The 18,993-nt window shown below is 46.2% G+C and overlaps 1 protein-coding gene across 1 annotated transcript in view; it reads left to right on the top strand.

Annotated features, from left to right (window-relative positions):
• LOC135551417 (exopolyphosphatase PRUNE1-like) overlaps positions 1 to 18,993 on the top strand; it is a 28,943-nt gene that overhangs the window by 5,900 nt on the left and 4,050 nt on the right. The window contains exons 2-6 of the mRNA XM_064982632.1: positions 9,708 to 9,812; positions 11,887 to 12,092; positions 13,248 to 13,432; positions 13,657 to 13,815; positions 18,296 to 18,390. Coding sequence (XP_064838704.1) covers positions 9,708 to 9,812; positions 11,887 to 12,092; positions 13,248 to 13,432; positions 13,657 to 13,815; positions 18,296 to 18,390 — 750 coding nt within the window. The remainder of the gene's footprint in view (positions 1 to 9,707; positions 9,813 to 11,886; positions 12,093 to 13,247; positions 13,433 to 13,656; positions 13,816 to 18,295; positions 18,391 to 18,993) is intronic.

Consider the following 18,993-nt stretch of genomic DNA (forward strand, 5'->3'; position numbering starts at 1 on the left):
CTCGAAGGCTGAAGACATAAGAGGAAGCGGATAACGATTCTTAACTGTTATGTCATTCAGCCCTCGATAATCCACGCATGGGCGCAGGGACCCGTCCTTCTTCTGAACAAAAAAGAACCCCGCGCCGGCGGGGGAGGAGGAGGAGACTATGGTACCGGCGTCGAGCGAAACCGACAAATAATCCTCGAGAGCCTTACGTTCGGGAGCCGACAGAGAGTATAATCTACCCCGGGGGAGTAGTTCCCGGAAGGAGATCAATACTACAGTCATACGACCGGTGTGGAGGGAGAGAAGTGGCCTTGGAACGACTGAACACCGTGCGCAGATCGTGATACTCCTCCGGCACCCCTGTCAAATCGCCAGGCTCCTCCTGTGAAGAAGAGACAGAGGAAACAGGAGGGATAGCAGACATTAAACAGGTTACATGACAAGAAACATTCCAGGATAGGATAGTATTACTAGACCAATTAATAGAAGGGTTATGGCGCACTAGCCAGGGATGACCCAAAACAACAGGTGTAAAAGGTGAACGAAAAATTAAAAAAGAAATGGTTTCGCTATGATTACCAGAGACAGTGAGGGTTAAAGGCAGCGTCTCACGCTGAATCTTGGGGAGAGAACTACCATCTAAAGCGAACAAGGCCCTGGGCTCCCTAACTGTCTGAGAGGAATGTCATGTTCCCGAGCCCAGGTCTCGTCCATAAAACAGCCCTCCGCCCCAGAGTCTATCAAGGCACTGCAGGAAGCAGATGAACCGGGCCAGCGGAGATGGACCGGAAAGGTAGTGCGTGATCCAGAAGGAGAGGCCTGAGTAGTTGCGCTCACCAGTAGCCCTCCTCTTACTGATGAGCTCTGGCTTTTACTGGACATGAGGTGACAAAATGACCAGCGGAGCCGCAGTAGAGACAGAGGCGATTGGTGATTCTCCGTTCCCTCTCCTTGGCCGAGATGCGAATACCCCCCAGCTGCATAGGCTCAGCATCCGAGCCGGCGGAGGAGGGTGGCAGTGATGCGGCAGGTGGCAGTGATGTGGAGAGGGGAGCAACGGAGAACGTGAGCTCCTTTCCACGAGCTCGGCGACGAAGATCAAACCGTCGCTCTATGCGAATAGCGAGAGCTATTAAGGAGTCCAGACTGGAAGGAACCTCCCGGGAGAGGATCTCATCCTTAACCTCGACGTGGAGACCCTCCAGAAAACGAGCGAGCAAAGCCGGCTCGTTCCAGTCACTAGAGGCAGCGAGAGTGCGAAACTCAATAGAATAATCCGTTATGGATCTATTCCCCTGACATAGGGAAGACAGGGCCCTGGAAGCCTCCTCGCCAAAAACAGAACGGTCAAAAACCCGTATCATCTCCTCCTTAAAGTCCTGATACTGGTTAATACACTCAGCCCTCGCCTCCCAGACTGCCGTGCCCCACTCACGCGCCCGTCCGGTAAGGGAGAGAAATGACGTAGGCGATGCGGGCTGCGCTCCTGGAGTAAGTGTTGGGCTGGAGAGAGAACACCACATCACACTGAGTGAGGAATGAGCGGCACTCAGTGGGCTCCCCAGAGTAACACGGCGGGTTGTTGATCCTGGGCTCCGGAGACTCGGAAACCCTGGAAGTGGGCGGTGGATCGAGGTGGAGTTGGTGAACCCGTCTTGTGAGGTCGGAGACTTGGACGGCCAGGGTCTCAACGGCATGTTGAGCAGCAGACAATTCCTCCTCGTGTCTGCCTAGCATCGCTCCCTGGATCTCGACGGCGGAGTGAAAAGGGTCCGGAGCCGCTGGGTCCATTCCTGGTCTGATTCTTCTGTTATGAACATGAGTGAAGACCCAAACGCGGTTTTAACAGAAAACAGAGTTCTTTAATAAAAAACAGGAATGGCATAAATCCTCTTCCAACGTAGTCAATGGAACAAAAGAACGTAGTATAATGCAGGTTGCACCTGCCATGCAGACTCCGACAGGACAGGACAAGGTGGAAGCAAACGAGACGACAGCTTGCTTCTGGCATCAAAAAACACAAACAAGAATCAGACCCTGAAAGTAGCAGGAACAGAGAAAGAAATAGAGACCTAATCAGAGGGGGAAGAGAGAACAGGTGGGGAAAGAGAGAATGAGCTAGTTAGGAGAAATGTAGAACAGCTGAGGGATGAGAGACAGAGAAGGTAACCTAAAAAGACCAGCAGAGAGAGAGAATGAAGAGAAAGGACAGGAACAGACATAACAAGACATGACACATTTATTATTTCAGTGAAATACGGAACCGTTCCGTATTTTATCTAACGGGTGGCATCCATAAGTCTAAATATTGCTGTTACATTGCACAACCTTCAATGTTATGTCATAATTACATCAAATTCTTGAAAAGTAGCAAGGGGCCAGGATGCCCTTACTGTTGCGTATACCCTGACTCAGCGTGCAATAAATCCAAGACAAGTGACACAATTTCCCTAGTTTAATATTGCCTGCTAACATGAATTTCTTTTAACTAAATATGCAGGTTTAAAAAATATATACTTCTGTGTATTGATTTTAAGAAAGGAATTGATGTTTATGGTTAGGTACCTGTACATTCGTGCAACGATTGTGCTTTTTTCGCAAATGGGCTTTTGTTAAATCATCCCTTGTTTGGCGAAGTTGGCTGTCTTTTTGAGGACAGTTCTCAACGAGCCAGGCGGCCCAAACTGCTGCATATACTGTCACGCCCTGGCCATAGTTTACTTTGTATGTTTCTATGTTTTGATTGGTCAGGGTGTGATCTGAGTGGGCATTCTATGTTGGATGTCTTGTTTGTCTGTTTCTGTGTTTGGCCTGATATGGTTCTCAATCAGGGGCAGGTGTTAGTCATTGTCTCTGATTGGGAACCATATTTAGGTAGCCTGGGTTTCACTGTGTGTTTGTGGGTGATTGTTCCTGTCTCTGTGTTTTGCACCAGATAGGGCTGTTTTCGGTTTTCGTAGGTTTGTTATTTTGTTAGTTTATCGTGTATAGTTTCCGTATTTAATAAAATGAATCAAAACTATGCTGCATTTTGGTCCGCTCCTCCTTCCCACAACGAAAGCCATGACAGAATCACCCACCACAACAGGACCAAGCGGCGTGGTAACAGGCAAAAGCAACAGCAGGAGCAACAAAAGAAGGAATGGACATGGGAGGACGAATTAGACGGAGAAGGACCCTGGGCTCAGCCTGGAGAATATCGCCGTCCCAAGGAAGAACTGGAGGCGGGGAAAGCAGAGAGGCACCGGGATGAGGAGGCAGCACGGCGAAGCGGATGGAAGCCCGAGAGTCAGCCCCAAAAATGTCTTGGGGGATGGGGGGGGCTCAGGGAGAGTGTGGCAGAGTCAGGAGTCAGACCTGAGCCCACTCTCCCTGTTTATCGTGAGGAGCCAAGGAGGAGACCAGAACCAGAGCCGGTGTTGGAGGTGAGCGAAACAGAGACTGTGAAGGAGTTAATGGAGAAATTGGAGGAGAGGGAGTTGCTTTGTTGTTGCTTTAAATATGGAATTCGCCCGACGGAGCGTGTCGGGGATTTGATGGCACCTGGGTCAGCGCTCCATACTCGTCCTGAGATGCGTGCTAGTCGGCTGGTGAAGTTGGTGCCAGCCTCACGCACCAGGCCTCCTGTGCACCTCCCTAGCCTTGCATGTCCTGTGCCAGCACTGCTCTCAAGATCTCCAGTATGCCTTCACGGTCTAGCCCATCCTGTGCCACCTCCACACACCAGCCCTCCGATGGCAGCTCCCCGCACCAGGCTTCCTGTGCGTGTCCTCGGCCCAGTACCACCAGTGCCAGCACCACGCATCAGGTCTACAGTGCGCCTCGCCTCTCCAGCGCTGCCGGAGCCTTCCTCCTCTCCTGCGCTGCCGGAGTCTCCCGCCTGTTCAGTGCTGCCCGAGCCTTTCTCCTCTACAGCGTTGCCGGAGTCTCCTGCCTGTTTAGCGCAGCCAGAGCTGCCAGCCTGCATGGAGCAGCCAGAGCTGTCAGTCTGCATGGAGCAGCCAGAGATGTCAGTCTGCATGGAGCAGCCAGAGCTGTCAGTCTTCATGGAACAGCCAGAGCTGCCAGTCTGCATGGAGCAGCCGGAGCTGCCAGTCTGCAAGGAGCTGCCAGTCTGCAAGAAGCAGCCAGAGCTGCCAATCTGCATGGAGCAGCCAGAGCTGCCAGTCAGCATGGAGCAGCCAGAGCCGTCAGTCTTCCAGGATCCGCCTGTCAGCCAGACTCTTCTAGATCCACCAGTCAGCCAGACTCTTCCAGATCCGCCAGTCAGCCAGACTCTTCCAGATCCGCCAGTCAGCCAGACTCTTCCAGATCCGCCAGTCAGCCAGACTCTTCCAGATCCGCCAGTCAGCCAGACTCTTCCAGATCCGCCAGTCAGCCAGACTCTTCCAGATCCGCCAGTCAGCCAGACTCTTCCAGATCCGCCAGTCAGCCAGACTCTTCCAGATCCGCCAGTCAGCCAGACTCTTCCAGATCCGCCAGTCAGCCAGACTCTTCCAGATCCGCCAGTCAGCCAGACTCTTCCAGATCCGCCAGTCAGCCAGACTCTTCCAGATCCGCCAGTCAGCCAGACTCTTCCAGATCCGCCAGTCACCCAGACTCTTCCAGATCGGCCAGTCAACCAGACTCTTCCAGATCGGCCAGTCAACCAGACTCTTCCAGATCCGCCAGTCAGCCAGACTCTTCCGGATCCGCCAGTCAGCCAGACTCTTCCGGATCCGCCAGTCAGCCAGACTCTTCCGGATCCGCCAGTCAGCCAGACTCTTCCGGATCCGCCAGTCAGCCAGACTCTTCCGGATCCGCCAGTCAGCCAGACTCTTCCGGATCCGCCAGTCAGCCAGACTCTTCCGGATCCGCCAGTCAGCCAGACTCTTCCGGATCCGCCAGTCAGCCAGACTCTTCCGGATCCGCCAGTCAGCCAGACTCTTCCGGATCCGCCAGTCAGCCAGACTCTTCCGGATCCGCCAGTCAGCCAGACTCTTCCGGATCCGCTGGGATGTCACGGAAGCGGACAAGGTGGTGGAAGACTGCGGTGAACTGGGGGCCACGTCCAGCACCAGAGCTGCCACCGCGGACAGATGCCCGCCCAGACCCTCCCCGATAGGTTCGGGTTTTGCGGTCGGAGTCCGCACCTTGGGGGGGTACTGTCACGCCCTGGCCATAGTTTACTTTGTATGTTTCTATGTTTTGATTGGTCAGGGTGTGATCTGAGTGGGCATTCTATGTTTGATGTCTTGTTTGTCTATTTCTGTTTTTGGCCTGATATGGTTCTCAATCAGGGGCAGGTGTTAGTCATTGTCTCTGATTGGGAACCATATTTAGGTAGCCTGGGTTTCACTGTGTGTTTGTGGGCGATTGTTCCTGTCTCTGTGTTTTGCACCAGATAGGGCTGTTTTCAGTTTTCGTAGGTTTGTTATTTTGTTAGTTTATCGTGTATAGTTTCCGTATTTAATAAAATGAATCAAAACTACGCTGCATTTTGGTCTGCTCCTCCTTCCCACAATGAAAGCCGTGACATATACCCTGACTCTGTTGCACAGAACGCAAGAGAAGTGACACAAGTTCCCTAGTTAAAAGAAATTCATGTTAGCAGACAATATTAGCTAAATATTCAGGTTTAAAAATATATACTTTTGTATTGATTTTAAGAAAGGCGTTGATGTTTATGGTTAGGTACACACTGGTGCAACGACAGTGCTTTTATCGTGAATGCGCTTGTTAAATCACCCGTTTGGCGAAGTAGGCTGTGATTCAATGATAAGAACAGGCACCGCATCGATTATATGCAATGCAGGACAAGCTAGATACACTAGTAATATCATCAACCATGTGTAGTTAACTAGTGATTATGTTTAGATTGATTTGTTTTTTATAAGATAAGTTTAATGCTAGCTAGCACCTTACCGTGGCTCCTTGCTGCACTCGCATAACAGGTAGTCAACCTGCGACGCAGTCTCCTCGTGGAGTGCAATGTAATAGGCCATGATCGGTGTTCAAAAATGCTGATTACCGATTGTTATGAAAACTTGATATCGGCCCCAGTTAATCGGCCATTCCGATTAATCGGTCGACCTTTACAGTACATATCTGTCAGGTAGTTCCTTCCTTGACTGTGTGTGCCATAATTCTGTTGTAGTGATATAATTGATATTTTATAAACAATACAAAGCATACACATACAAACAACAACATCATACAAACATCAACCACATCACACCTGCCCAGACCCACTAGAACACACCCCCATCTCCAGCGCGTGTATCACTTTCCGCCACATGGCCTCAAATTGCACTCTCTGCGTGGCCCACACACTTTACATTTTTAGATAATAAAGCATTTTACTTTTCCATTGCGTTAACGACAGACGATTGGTTGATTTGCAGTTTTTATGTCTACGTTTTTTTAAAGATGATTGACGAGAAAATATTGTCCAACCCATCGGGTATCTCACTGCACCCTCATATGCCGTGTCTTGAAATATGCAGACAGACGGATTAAACAAAATGGTCTATTTAAGCATTAAGGCCCGAGGGGATGTGGTATATGGGTAATATACCATGGCTAAGGGCTGTTCTTAAGCACGACGTAACGCGGAGTGCCTGGATATATATACCACAAACCCCTGAGGTGCCTAATTGCTATTATAAACTGGTTACCAACGTAATTAGAGCAGTAAAAATAAATGTTTTGTCATACCTGTGGTATACGGTCTGATATACCACAGCTGTCAGCCAATAAGCATTCAGGGCTCGAACCACCCTGTTTAGCATTTTGTTTATACATGTTTTTTGTTTTGCCTATCTAAGGAATGTCAACCTGCCCAAGTTCATAACCGTTACCTAAAGTTAAACCATACCCATTGCCTACCTAAAATAACACTATTCCCAACAAAAGTGGAATCAAGGTGGAATTTATTTAGCTGAAAAGTTAAACTGATGATGAGGATGAGAAAAGAAGCATAGAATGAGGAAAACTAGGGGTTTGTCTCTCTTCCCTCTCTCCAAACAACTTGCTACTCCATCCACCAATTCCACGGTTCAGCCTTATCTCTCTGAGTCCCTGAGGCCTGTGCTAAGTGGATTGGAGAGAGAACGCCTCAGTATGGTGCGGTTTTACATTAACCAGAAGGAATGAGAGCTATGATGGGGCTCTCAGAAAGGGGAACGGGTGAGAGTAGCCAGCGTGCCTAACTGCATTTGATTTGTGTTTCAGCAGTAATGGAACACTATTGGCTCATCAATATCAACCCATTGAAGCTCACAACCTGGCTCAAAGTGATCCCTGTCTTGAATGCTGCACTCAAATGCAGGCCTAAATGGATTGCTCTGTGAACGTGGTCGAATTCACATTAGCGTGGGGCATGGGGATAACTGTTAGAAAACAGCACTGCCCTATTATGTGACAGTAATTGACATTTCTCAGCAACAGAGTGAGTTGAATATGAAGCCCATTGCAAAACAGTTTGCGTTTCCCATTAACACCGTTGGCTACACTTGATCTGCGAATGGCACACAAAACAGGTGCACAAGGACATGCATGAAGAGCAGAATCAGAGCATCCTGTCATAATCATGGTACTATCATAACATTCCTCCTCTACACCTCCGTATTTGTGTCAGGCCTACGTTTTCCCACCAACCAAGTTGTTCACCTCTTATGTAACCCTTGTTTATATTTCTAGCCTCGTCTTTGAATGGATACTGCAATACTGGATTACTACAGCTGTAGGAGACGTCGCCCTGAATCGTTCTGTTTACCATGTGGCTGTTGTGGAGTCACGGTTGAAGAGCTCTGCACACACACACACACACACGCACACACACACACACACACACACACACACACACACACACACACACACACACACACACACACACACACACACACACACACACACACACACACACACACACACACACACACACACTGTTGTTAAATATAGCCTCCCTTGGCTCCTGTTTGCCTGCTCGGGTCTGTCCAATGCTACGCCTGATGGGAGGTGCCGCGTACGCTGGGAAGATGGAGATAAAAGGGAAGGGGAGGCTGGGCGGCCATGACGCCATGTTGTCGTACACTCAGACTGGCTTCCCGTTAGTGCCGCCCACGGGGCACTTACATTGGGCACTTAACATGGAGCGAAATGGCTCTCTCTCCATCCACACACTGATCTACAGCCCATACTGATGGAGAGTAAAAACTGTCTAGAAGGCAGACCTGGACATATTTCTTGATTTACCATTGAAGTCAATAGGATGTACATCTAATAAACAGACAAGGGGGAAAAAGGATCAGTGGCAGCTAGTAGGCCGGTGACGACGACCGCCGAGCGCCACCGGAACAGGAAGGTGGCCTTAAAGGACAAAGTAGTTGTTAGCATATAAATCCCTACCAAATAGTTAGTGTTTGGACTTCTTCTCCTGGTTTACAGATAAATGACAGGTTTCCAGCAGTTAGGTCCATAAACTAACGGAACTAGCTAATTAAAGTGTTCAATGTATAGCAGAGTGCTTCAGAAGAACTTAGCTAAAGCCAGACGGTTGATTTAGCTTTTTGTGTCCTGCCATACTGCCACACACACACGGGTAATTAGTGCTGTCACAGCTTTGCCATCATCCCGTCACAGCAAGGCCGTCTCCCCGGTGTCAGTCATAATATCGTTTCTATCATTATGTCCCAGATCAAGCGATACAAATCACACTCCTTATCACAGTGGGTCTACCAGTCGATGGCAAAATTATCTCGCTGAGTCCAACAAGGCTGTGTCATAGTTGTAGCTGCACATTCACTCATTGTTATTAAAGATGTACCGCAACGGTTTTTGAACATTTACTGTTGAAAAGCTATGTCCCAGGTGTAAATACAATGCAGTACACACACTAAAGGGTAAAGAAATACGTTTTGAGCAAAATAGTTGTGTTTTTTTGACACGACAGCAAACTTCAAGGAATGGGCCGTTCAAAGAGTTGGTTTGATGGGAATCTGTGATGTCATCGGCCCTCCTTCTTGAGGAGCAATAGAGGAGCATGTCTTGTACTATGTCACGACTTATCTGGACCACCTATTGAGATGTGCCTATTGTTAAGTAAATCAGTTGTTAAGTGGACTGAAGTGCCACTTTAAAGTAGGTGATGTTCTTTGATTATCATAGCCTAAGTAGATTAAAAGCAGCAGTCCAAAAATGATAGCATAGGCTAGATGCTAACTAACTACTGTGAGCCGGAATTAAATATAGGTCTATCATTCCAGTCTGTCAACATGGGATTTGTTTCACTAGGCTATTCTTGGCTATTCATTAACTGACTGCAGGCAGGTATCTAGCATTCTGGCAATGGTTTGCATTTTGACTAGTGTAGCCTTGGCTGTGTAAAAAAAAAACGGTTTAGAAATCTACAATGTATAAATCTGACAAGGAATTTTCCCACTCTCTTTACTTCCCCCTCTCTCTTCCTTCCTTCCTTCCTTCCTTCCTTCCTTCCTTCCTTCCTTCCTTCCTTCCTTCCTTCCTTCCTTCCTTCCTTCCTTCCTTCCTTCCTTCCTTCCTTCCTTCCTTCCTTCCTTCCTTCCTTCCTTCCTTCCTTCTTTCTTTCTTTCTTTCTTTCTTTCTTTCTTTCTTTCTTTCTTTCTTTCTTTCTTTCTTTCTTTCTTTCTTTCTTTCTTTCTTTCTTTCTTTCCTCACTTCCTTACTTACTTCCTTACTTCCTTACTTTCTTACTTCCTTAGGGCAGTTCGGAGGGCAGCTCTGGGATCCACGTTGTCCTTGGCAACGAGGCCTGTGACCTCGACTCCATGGTGTCGTCCCTCGCCTTCGCCTACTTTCTATCCACAGTGAGTCAGCTAGCTTCTAGCCTGTGCCGCCTCTCATTAGTGAATCCCTCAACCCAGGTCGAAAATGAGTTACCATACCTGAAGTATCTATTCCCCTTCTCAAATGTTTAGGTTTTTTATACGGTAACAAGTAATTGACACTTTACTTCAGGGCCGCTGGAAGTGGGGTCCTAGTGCCCTTGACAAACTTCCAGAATGATCTTATGCAATTATCAGCCATGTATTTTTGGGGTGTCTCACTACTAATATTTAATTTTGTTTCGGCACCCCTGCTTTACTTGAGTCATAAGGACTACATAACACTCATAATCACGACATAACGTCAGTTATCATAAGCTGACACCAGTTATGCCATGATTATGACCGTGTTATGTAGCCCTTATATAACAGGGGGTTTTAGTAAATTGTTACCCAAAAATACATTCACGACATGGCCAAAAGTATGTCTGCTCGTCAAACATCTCATTCCAAAATCATGGGAATTAATATGGAGTTGGTGCCCCCTTTGCTGCTATAACAGCCTCCACTCTTCTGGGAAGGCTTTCCACTAGATGTTGGAACATTGCTGCGTATGACTTTCTTCCATTCAGCCAAAAGAGCATTAGTGAGGTCAGGAACTGATGTTGGACGATTAGGCCTGGCTCGCAGTCGGCGTTCCAATTCACCCCAAAGGTGTTTGATGGGGTTGAGATCAGGGCTCTTGGCAGGCCAGTCAAGTTCTTCCACACCAATCTCAACAAACCATTTCTGTATGGATTTCACTTTGAGCAAGTGGGCCTTCCCCAAACTGTTGCCACAAAGTTGGAAGAACAGAGTCGTCTAGAATGTCATTGTATGTTGTAGCATTACGATTTCCCTTTACTGGAACTAAGGGGCCTAGCCCAAACCATGAAAAACAGCCCCAAACCATTATTCCTCCTCCACCAAACTTTACAGTTGGCAATATGTATTGGGACAGGTAGCGTTCTCCTGGCATCCGCCAAACCTAGATTAATCCGTTGGACTGCCAGATGGTGAGGCGTGGTTTATCTCTCCAGAGAACGCTTTTCCACTGCTCCAGAGTCCAATTGCTGAGAGCTTTACACCACTCCAGTCGATGTTTGGCATTGTCATGCTGGTCTTAGGCTTGTGAGTGGCTGCTCTGCTATGGAAATCCATTTCATGAAGCTCCCAACAAACAGTTATTGTGCTGACGTTGCTTCCAGAGGTAGTTTGGAACTTGGTAGTGAGTGTTATTGCTCTTAGATGTTTCCACTTCACAATAAGAGCACTTACAGTTGACCAGTGCAGCTCTAGCAGGGCAGAAATTTTACGACCTGACTTGTTGGGAAGGTGGCATCCTATAACGGTGCCACATTGAAAGTTATGGAGCTCTTCAGTAAGGCCATTTCACTGCAAATGTTTGTCTATGGAGATTGCAAGGGGTGTCCACATACCTTTGGTGATGTAGTGTACCTTCTGGAAATCTTCTAGTATGAAGACCCATAGACTCTATGTTGTGGTTGTTTGAAATCAAATTTGTAAATTAATACGTCCTGCTATGCAGTAATTCATATATCTCCTAATTTAACTTGTTAATGGTGTTGAGAGAACTGGGCCAAGTCCTGAAGCACCCCCGGCTCAGAGTGACTCATTTCTAGGTCTGAGGTCCATGAATAGCTTGACCAAGCGTAATCAAAATTCCCAGAATTCTCCAAAATAGGACCAGACAACCTTCAGAGTCACTCAGATCATACTCAAGCATAAAAACAGTGTCTGTGCCCTGGCCACCAGCCACCGGTCTCTCCTTATCTTTCATTACTGCATTGATCCATCTTCCCTCCTTAACCCCTGGCTATAGCTGCTCGCTAGCCTATACACCCCCGCTACTCATGAAATATTCACACAGCCTCAGATACTCAAGATACGCCAAAGGTCTGAGAATGTGGACAAAAATATTGCAGAGGAATCCCAGCTAACCTCAGCAGGAAGGTGTGTTGGTGTTAGATGTCTGTTTTGAACTGGTCTCCCTCTTCCATCCTTTCTTCCTCTCCTCCTTTTCCCTTTCTCTTCTTCCATCCCCCTTTGTTCCCAGACGTCTGGCAGCTCGTGTAAGACTGTGGTACCAGTGCTGAACATCCCGAGGGCCGAGTTCCCCCTACGTTTAGACAACGTGTTCCTGCTGAAGGAGAGCGGTGTTCCATCAGAGGCTCTGGTGTTCCGTGACGAGGTGGACCTGGCAGGGCTCCATAGAGCCAAGAGGCTGGTTCTCTCCCTAGTGGACCACAACGTGCTTCCTAGGTCAGGGGTTGCAACATGACTCTTCCTATTTATTTTCTCACACTGTCACGTCCTGACCTTAGTTCCTTTTTTATGTCTATTTTAGTCAGGGCGTGAGTTGGGGTGGGCATTTAGTCAGGGCGTGAATTGGGGTGGGCATTCTATTTGTTTTTCTATGTTTTTGTATTTCTGTGTTTGGCCTGGTATGGTTCCCAATCAGAGGCAGCTGTTTATCGTTGTCTCTGATTGAGAACCATACTTAGGCAGCCTGTTTTCACACTATGATTTGTGGGTAGTTGTTTTCTGTTTTGTGTTGCTGCACCTTACAAGACTGTTTCGTTTTCGTTTCACTCTATTTGTTATTTTGTTTTGTGTTTCTGTTCTAATAAATATAACATGAACACTTACCATGCTGCGCATTGGTCCGATCCATCTTATCCCTCATCAGAAGAGGAAGACAATCATTACACACACTCTCTTTTCTAACATTCTCTCCCTTGCCATCTCTGCCTTTCTCTCACTCAGACTTTCTACCAATGATACCTACAGTATCAAATAGAATTGACAACACAGGAGAACTTTGTGGGAAAGTGCCTGATATGTGGAGGGCCAGTTTCCCGGACCCAGATTAAGAAAACTTGTTTTTTTGGTGATACTTTTCCCCCATTTTTTCCCCCAATTTCATGACAGTCTTGTCTCCTCGCTGCAACTCCCCTAAGGACTTGGGAGAGGCGAAGGTTGAGAGCTGTGCGTCCTTTGAAACACGACCCAGCCAAGCCACACTGCTTCTTGACACACTGCTCTCTTAACCCGGAAGCCAGCCGCTCCAATGTGTTGGAGGAAACACCGTCCAGCTGTCAATCAAAGTCAGCTTGCAGGCACTCGGCTCACCACAAGGAGTCGCTAGAGCACGATGGGACAAGGAAATCCCGGGCCGGCCAAACCCTCCCCTAACCTGGACGATGCTGGTCCAATTGTGCGCCGCCTCATGGGTCTCCTGGTCACAGCCGGCTGTGACACAGCCTGGGATCGAACCCGAGTCTGTAGTTACACCTCAAGCTTTGTGATGCAGTGCCTTAGACGGCTGCGCCACTCGGGAGGCAGAAAACACATAGTTAAGGATATATGACACAATATATTTCACAATATTCACTCAACTTCAACTTTTCCCCGTAGTGCCGACATTGACTTGGAGGAGGCAGTTGTGGAAGTCATTGATCACCACCACCTCGAGAGGACACCCTCCACTTCCTGTTTGGTCACCATGGAAACCGTGGGTTCCTGTGCCACCTTGGTGACAGAGTACATTCACCACAAGGCACCTGAAGTGCTAGACAGACAGGTGGCCCAATTATTATACGGTAAGGTTGCCACAGCAATAATTCTCTCATGTCCAGCATTCTCTATAACACGTGCCAAACTCCAGTACTTGAGGGTCACAGTGTCTCCAAGTCATTAAACAATGCATACATCAGAACTAGGCAGTGGAAATATGGCAGGAGGAATTTTGACTAAAATTGTAGTTGCACTTGTTTGTCAATGCCAGCGGTAACCATTAGCTCAGTTCACCTATGTGCCCACACAGGGGCCATTGTGCTGGATTGTGTCAACATGGCCCCAGAGGCGGGCAAGGTCACACCCAAGGACAGCCTTCTGGCCTGCCTACTGGAGTCGCGCTTCCCAGACCTGCCACCCAGGGGTGCCCTCTTCCAGTCCCTACAGAGCGCCAAGTTTGACATCTCAGGTAACAAAGAAAAACCCGCCATGGGAAAAGTGTTGTCAGGTGGACAAAATGACACTGCCTTGTCACTTGACATTCAGGGACATAGGTTGTCATGACAATATGACATTATTATGTCAGTATTATGACACTGTTAGGACATACCATTCAAATAAAGCGTTACCCGTGTTGTAGAGTAAGTGTGAGATTTTACACGACGTCAAAAGTCCATCTAGAAGTAAAAAAATAAAAATACGTCAAACCCTTTAGGTAGGAACCTCTGCTCTCTTGACCCAATGACTGGACAAAGCCATTGATCACGTGACACCATTCATTCCTATGTGCAGACACAATAGCGCATTCAGGCCAAATGAAGTCGGTTAAGATGGCGTCTAATGGAGACATAACATGCGCAGTTTGAGCTACTCCAAGAAGAGACGTTGCAGGCTAGCTTGCCCCCTCTCAAGCTGAAGGCCAATGGCGTACCGTGATATTGGTACCATGATTGTCTTCTAAGTAATGTTTTCTTTAAAAGATTGACAAAGATTGGCCATGACGATTGCCATTTTTCAATTCACTTTAATGGGGGATCCTGTTTCTGCTAACAATTCCTGCAGTACCTCGGGCAGCCTTAGACTTTCCAGGGCTTCAATGAAAGGGGACAGTCATTCTCCCTTGTGTTGACCTCATTCCAGGTTTATCTTACTATATGTTATGTTATACTGGTACTGGGTAATGTTCATGATGACGTTGACCTTAACAAGAGCCCCAGGACCAGTGGAAACAAAATAGCCCCATAACATCAAAGATCCACCACCATATTTTAAAGTCGGTATTGGTTCTTTTTTATGCGTCCTTATTTCGACGCCATTACATACATTGTGTCAGAGATTTTAAAAAATCTAATACTTGACCACATCCAACGCTTGACTGTATTTGACTACATTTACACCCTGCGTTGTGGTAATTTACCATAGAAATAGAGTGTTGTTGTTTATCACTTATACAACCAAATCAAATCAAACTTTATTTGTCACTTGTGCCGAATACAAGTGTAGACCTTACCGTGAAATGCTTACTTACAAGCCCTTAACCAACAATGCAGTTCAAGAAGAGTTAAGAAAATATTTATCAAATAAACTAAAGTTTAAAAAATTATAGATTTTTAAAGTAACACAATAAGAATAACGAGGCTATATACAGGGGGTACCAGTACTGAGTCAGTGTGCAGGGGGTGCAAGTTAGAGGTTGTTGATAATTGTACCACAGTCTGATGTAACGCCTGGCTCTGTGTGTGTGTGTCTGGTTAACTTCTACCATGGAGGGTTCAGGGCTGTTTGCCTTCAGAAAGGATTCACACCCCTGGACTTTTCCCCCCACATTTTGTTGTATTACAGCCAGAATTTAAAATGTATTACATTTCGATTGAGATTTTGTCACTGGCCTACACGCAATACCCCATAATGTCAAAGTGGAATTATGTTTTTAAAAATATTTGTACTAATTCATTAAAAATGAAAAGCTGAAATGTCTTAAGTCAATCAGTATTCAACGTCTTGGTTATGGCAAGCCTAAATAAGTTCAGTAGTACACATTTGCTTAACAAGTCACATAATAAGTTGCATGGCCTCACTCTGTGTGCAATAATAGTGTTTAACATGATTTTTAATAACTACCTCAAAAGTATCTGTAAGGTCTCTCAGTCTAGCAGTGAATTTCAAACACAGATTGAACCACAAAGACCAGTGAGGGTTTCCAATGCCTCGCAAAGAAGGGCACCTATTGGTAGATTGGTAAAGAAAAGCAGACATTGAATATCCCTTTGAGCATGGTGAAGTTGTTAATTACACTTTGGATGGTAAATCAATATACCCAGTCACTACAAAGATACAAGCGTCCTTCCTAACTCAGTTAACCGGAGAGGAAGGAAACTGCTCAGGTGAAACCCCTCAATGGCGACTAAAACAGTTGCAGAGTTGAATGGCGATGATCGGAGAAAACGGAGAATGGATCAACAACATTGTAGTTACTCCACAATACTAACCTAATTGACAGAGTGAAAAGAAGGAAACCTGTACAGAATATTCCAAAATATGCATCCTGTTTGCAATAAGGCACTAAAGTAATTCTGCAAAGAAATGTGGCAAAGCAATTCACTTTTTGTACTGAATACAAAGTGTTCTGTTTGGGGCAAATCCATTACAACACATTACTGAGTACCTCTCTCCGTATTTTCAATCATAGTGTTAGCTAAATCATGTTATGGGTCTGCTTGTAATCATTAATGACTGGGGGAGTTTTCAGGATAAAAAAGAAAAGGGAATAGAGTTAAGCACAGGCAAAATCCTAGAGGAAAACCTTATTCAGTCTGCTTTGTCAATCTATGTCAAGACCTGAAAATGGTTGTCTAGCAATGAACAACAAACAATTTGACGGAGCTTGAAGAATTTTTAAAAGAATAATGGGCAAATGTTGCAGGTGCGGACAGCTCTTAGAGACTTACCCAGAAAGACTCAAAGCTGTAATCGCTGCCAAAGGTGCTTCTACAAGGTATTGACTCTGGGGTGTAAATACAGTCGTGGCCAAAAGTTTTGCTTCAGTGTCTTTAGATATTTTTGTCAGATGTTACTATGGAATAATGAAGTCTAATTACAAGCATTTTATGAGTGTCAAAGGCTTTTATTGACAATTACATGAAGTTGATGCGAAGAGTCAATATTTGCAGTGTTGACCCTTCTTTTTCAAGACCTCTGCTATCCGCCCTGGCATGCTGTCAATTAACTTCTGGCCCTCATCCTGACTGATGGCAGCCCATTCTTGCATCATCAATGCTTGAAATTTGTCAGAATTTGTGGATTTTTGTTTGTCCACCCGCCTCTTGAGGATTGACCACAAATTCTCAATGGGATTAAGGTCTGGAGAGTTTCCTGGCCATGGACCCAAAATATCAATGTTTTGTTCCCTGAGCCACTTAGTTATCACTTTTGCCTTATGGCAAGGTGCTCCATCATGCTGGAAAAGGCATTGTTCGTCACCAAACTGTTCCTGGATGTTTGGGAGAAGTTGCTCTCGGAGGATGTGTTGGTACCATTCTTTATTCATGGCTGTGTTCTTAGGCAAAATTGTGAGTGAGCCCACTCCCTTGGCTGAGAAGAAACCCCACACATGAATGGTCTCAGGATGCTTTACTGTTGGCATGACACAGGACTGATGGTAGCGCTCACCTTGTCTTCTCCGGACAAGCTTTTTTCTGGAAGCCCCAAACAATCGGAAAGGGGATTCATCAGAGAAAATTACTTTACCCCAGTCCTCAGATGTCCAATCCCTGTACCTTTTGCAGAATATCAGTCTGTCCCTGATGTTTTTCCTGGAGAGAAGTGGCTTCTTTGCTGCCCTTTTTGACACCAGGCCATCCTCCAAAAGTCTTCACCTCACTGTGTGTGCAGATGCACTCACACCTGCCTCCTGCCATTCCTGAGCAAGCTCTGTACTGGTGGTTCCCCGATCCAGCAGCTGAATCAACTTTAGGAGACGGTCCTGGCACTTGCTGGACTTTCTTGGGCGCCCTGAAGCCTTCTTCAAAACAATTGAACCGCTCTCCTTGAAGTTCTTGATGATCCGATAAATGGTTGATTTAGCAGCAATATCCTTGCCTGTGAAGCCCTTTTTGTACAAAGCAATGATGACGGCACGTGTTTCCTTGCAGGTAACCATGGTTGACTGAGGAAGAACAATGATTCCAAGCACCACCCTCCTTTTGAAGGTTTCAGTCTGTTAATCAAACTCAATCAGCATAACAGAGTGATCTCCCGCCTTGTCCTCGTCAACACTCACACTTGTGTTAACGAGAGAATCACTGACATGATGTCAGCTGGTCCTTTTGTGGCAGGGCTGAAATGCAGTGGAAATGTTTTTGGGGGATTCAGTTATTTTGCATGGCAAAGAGGGACTTTGCAATTAATTGCAATTCATCTGAACACTCTTCATAACATTCTGGAGAATATGCAAATTGCCATCATACAAACTGAGGCAGCAGACTTTGTGAAAATTAATATTTGTGTCACTCTCAAAACCTTTGGCCACGACTGTATTTCATTTTCAGTGAATTTGTAAAAATGTCTAAAAATATGTTTTCTCTTTTTCTTTGTGATGGGGTATTGTGTGTAGATGGGTGAGAGAAAATTTTTTTTTAATCAATTTTGAATTCCGTCAGTAAGACAACAAAATGTGGAGTAAGTCAAGGGGTATGAATCCTTTGTAAACACACTGTATATGTAGGGCCCTGTGTTTTGGTTAATCATGTCACATGACCTACATGTAAAAAAAAAAATGATTTAAAGGCCTCAAATAAAGGTTAAATATCAGGGCATGTGACATGATTAACCAAAACACAGGGCCCAACATACAGTATATGATCTGCTGTAGTGCTTGTCATACAGTAGTGTCATTACCCAATTACATGCTGCCATTGTAATACTGCGGGTCCCATTGCCTTGTGTTACAGGTCTTTCTACAGAGCAGATCCTGCTGAAAGACACGAAGGCTGTCTCCGAAGGCGACCTGAGACTGGCAGTCAGCGCTGTGTACATGACACTAGATGTACGTACTGTCTAACCATGCCGATACTTGAATTAATCCACTCTGCCACCACCTTGCTTTAAACTGAGACTCAGCGATATTAGGTCACCATAAGAGCAGGTGCAGCCAGAGAGTATGAGGCAAGGGGCTGCACTCGTCAGCACCAACACATACACTGTTAAACATCTGCACAGGAGTTTGCATCTCTCTAATGCAGTGTGATAGCCGCGTGACAACAAATGCTGACGATTGCAGCCTCTTGCTTCGCGCAGTCTTTGTTTGTGTCGGACGTTGCCGTGCTCCTCATGGTAAATGAATATTGCTGAGTCTACCTTTAACATCACTCTCTCAGCATCATACTGTGTGTGTGTGTGTGTGTGTGTGTGTGTGTGTGTGTGTGTGTGTGTGTGTGTGTGTGTGTGTGTGTGTGTGTGTGTGTGTGTGTGTGTGTGTGTGTGTGTGTGTGTGTGCGTGTGCGTGTGTACCTTTACTCTTCCCCATTATCAGCGATGCGTTAAAATGGCCTACTTTGTCTTTGAGTAAACAACTCTTTAACGAATTTGGGTTTGCAGATGATTCCCCAAGTCATAATTCCTACTCCTTTGGGAGAATTCTATTCCACTA

Source organism: Oncorhynchus masou, chromosome 13 (genome assembly GCF_036934945.1).
Source record: "Oncorhynchus masou masou isolate Uvic2021 chromosome 13, UVic_Omas_1.1, whole genome shotgun sequence".
Lineage (NCBI taxonomy): Eukaryota > Metazoa > Chordata > Actinopteri > Salmoniformes > Salmonidae > Oncorhynchus > Oncorhynchus masou.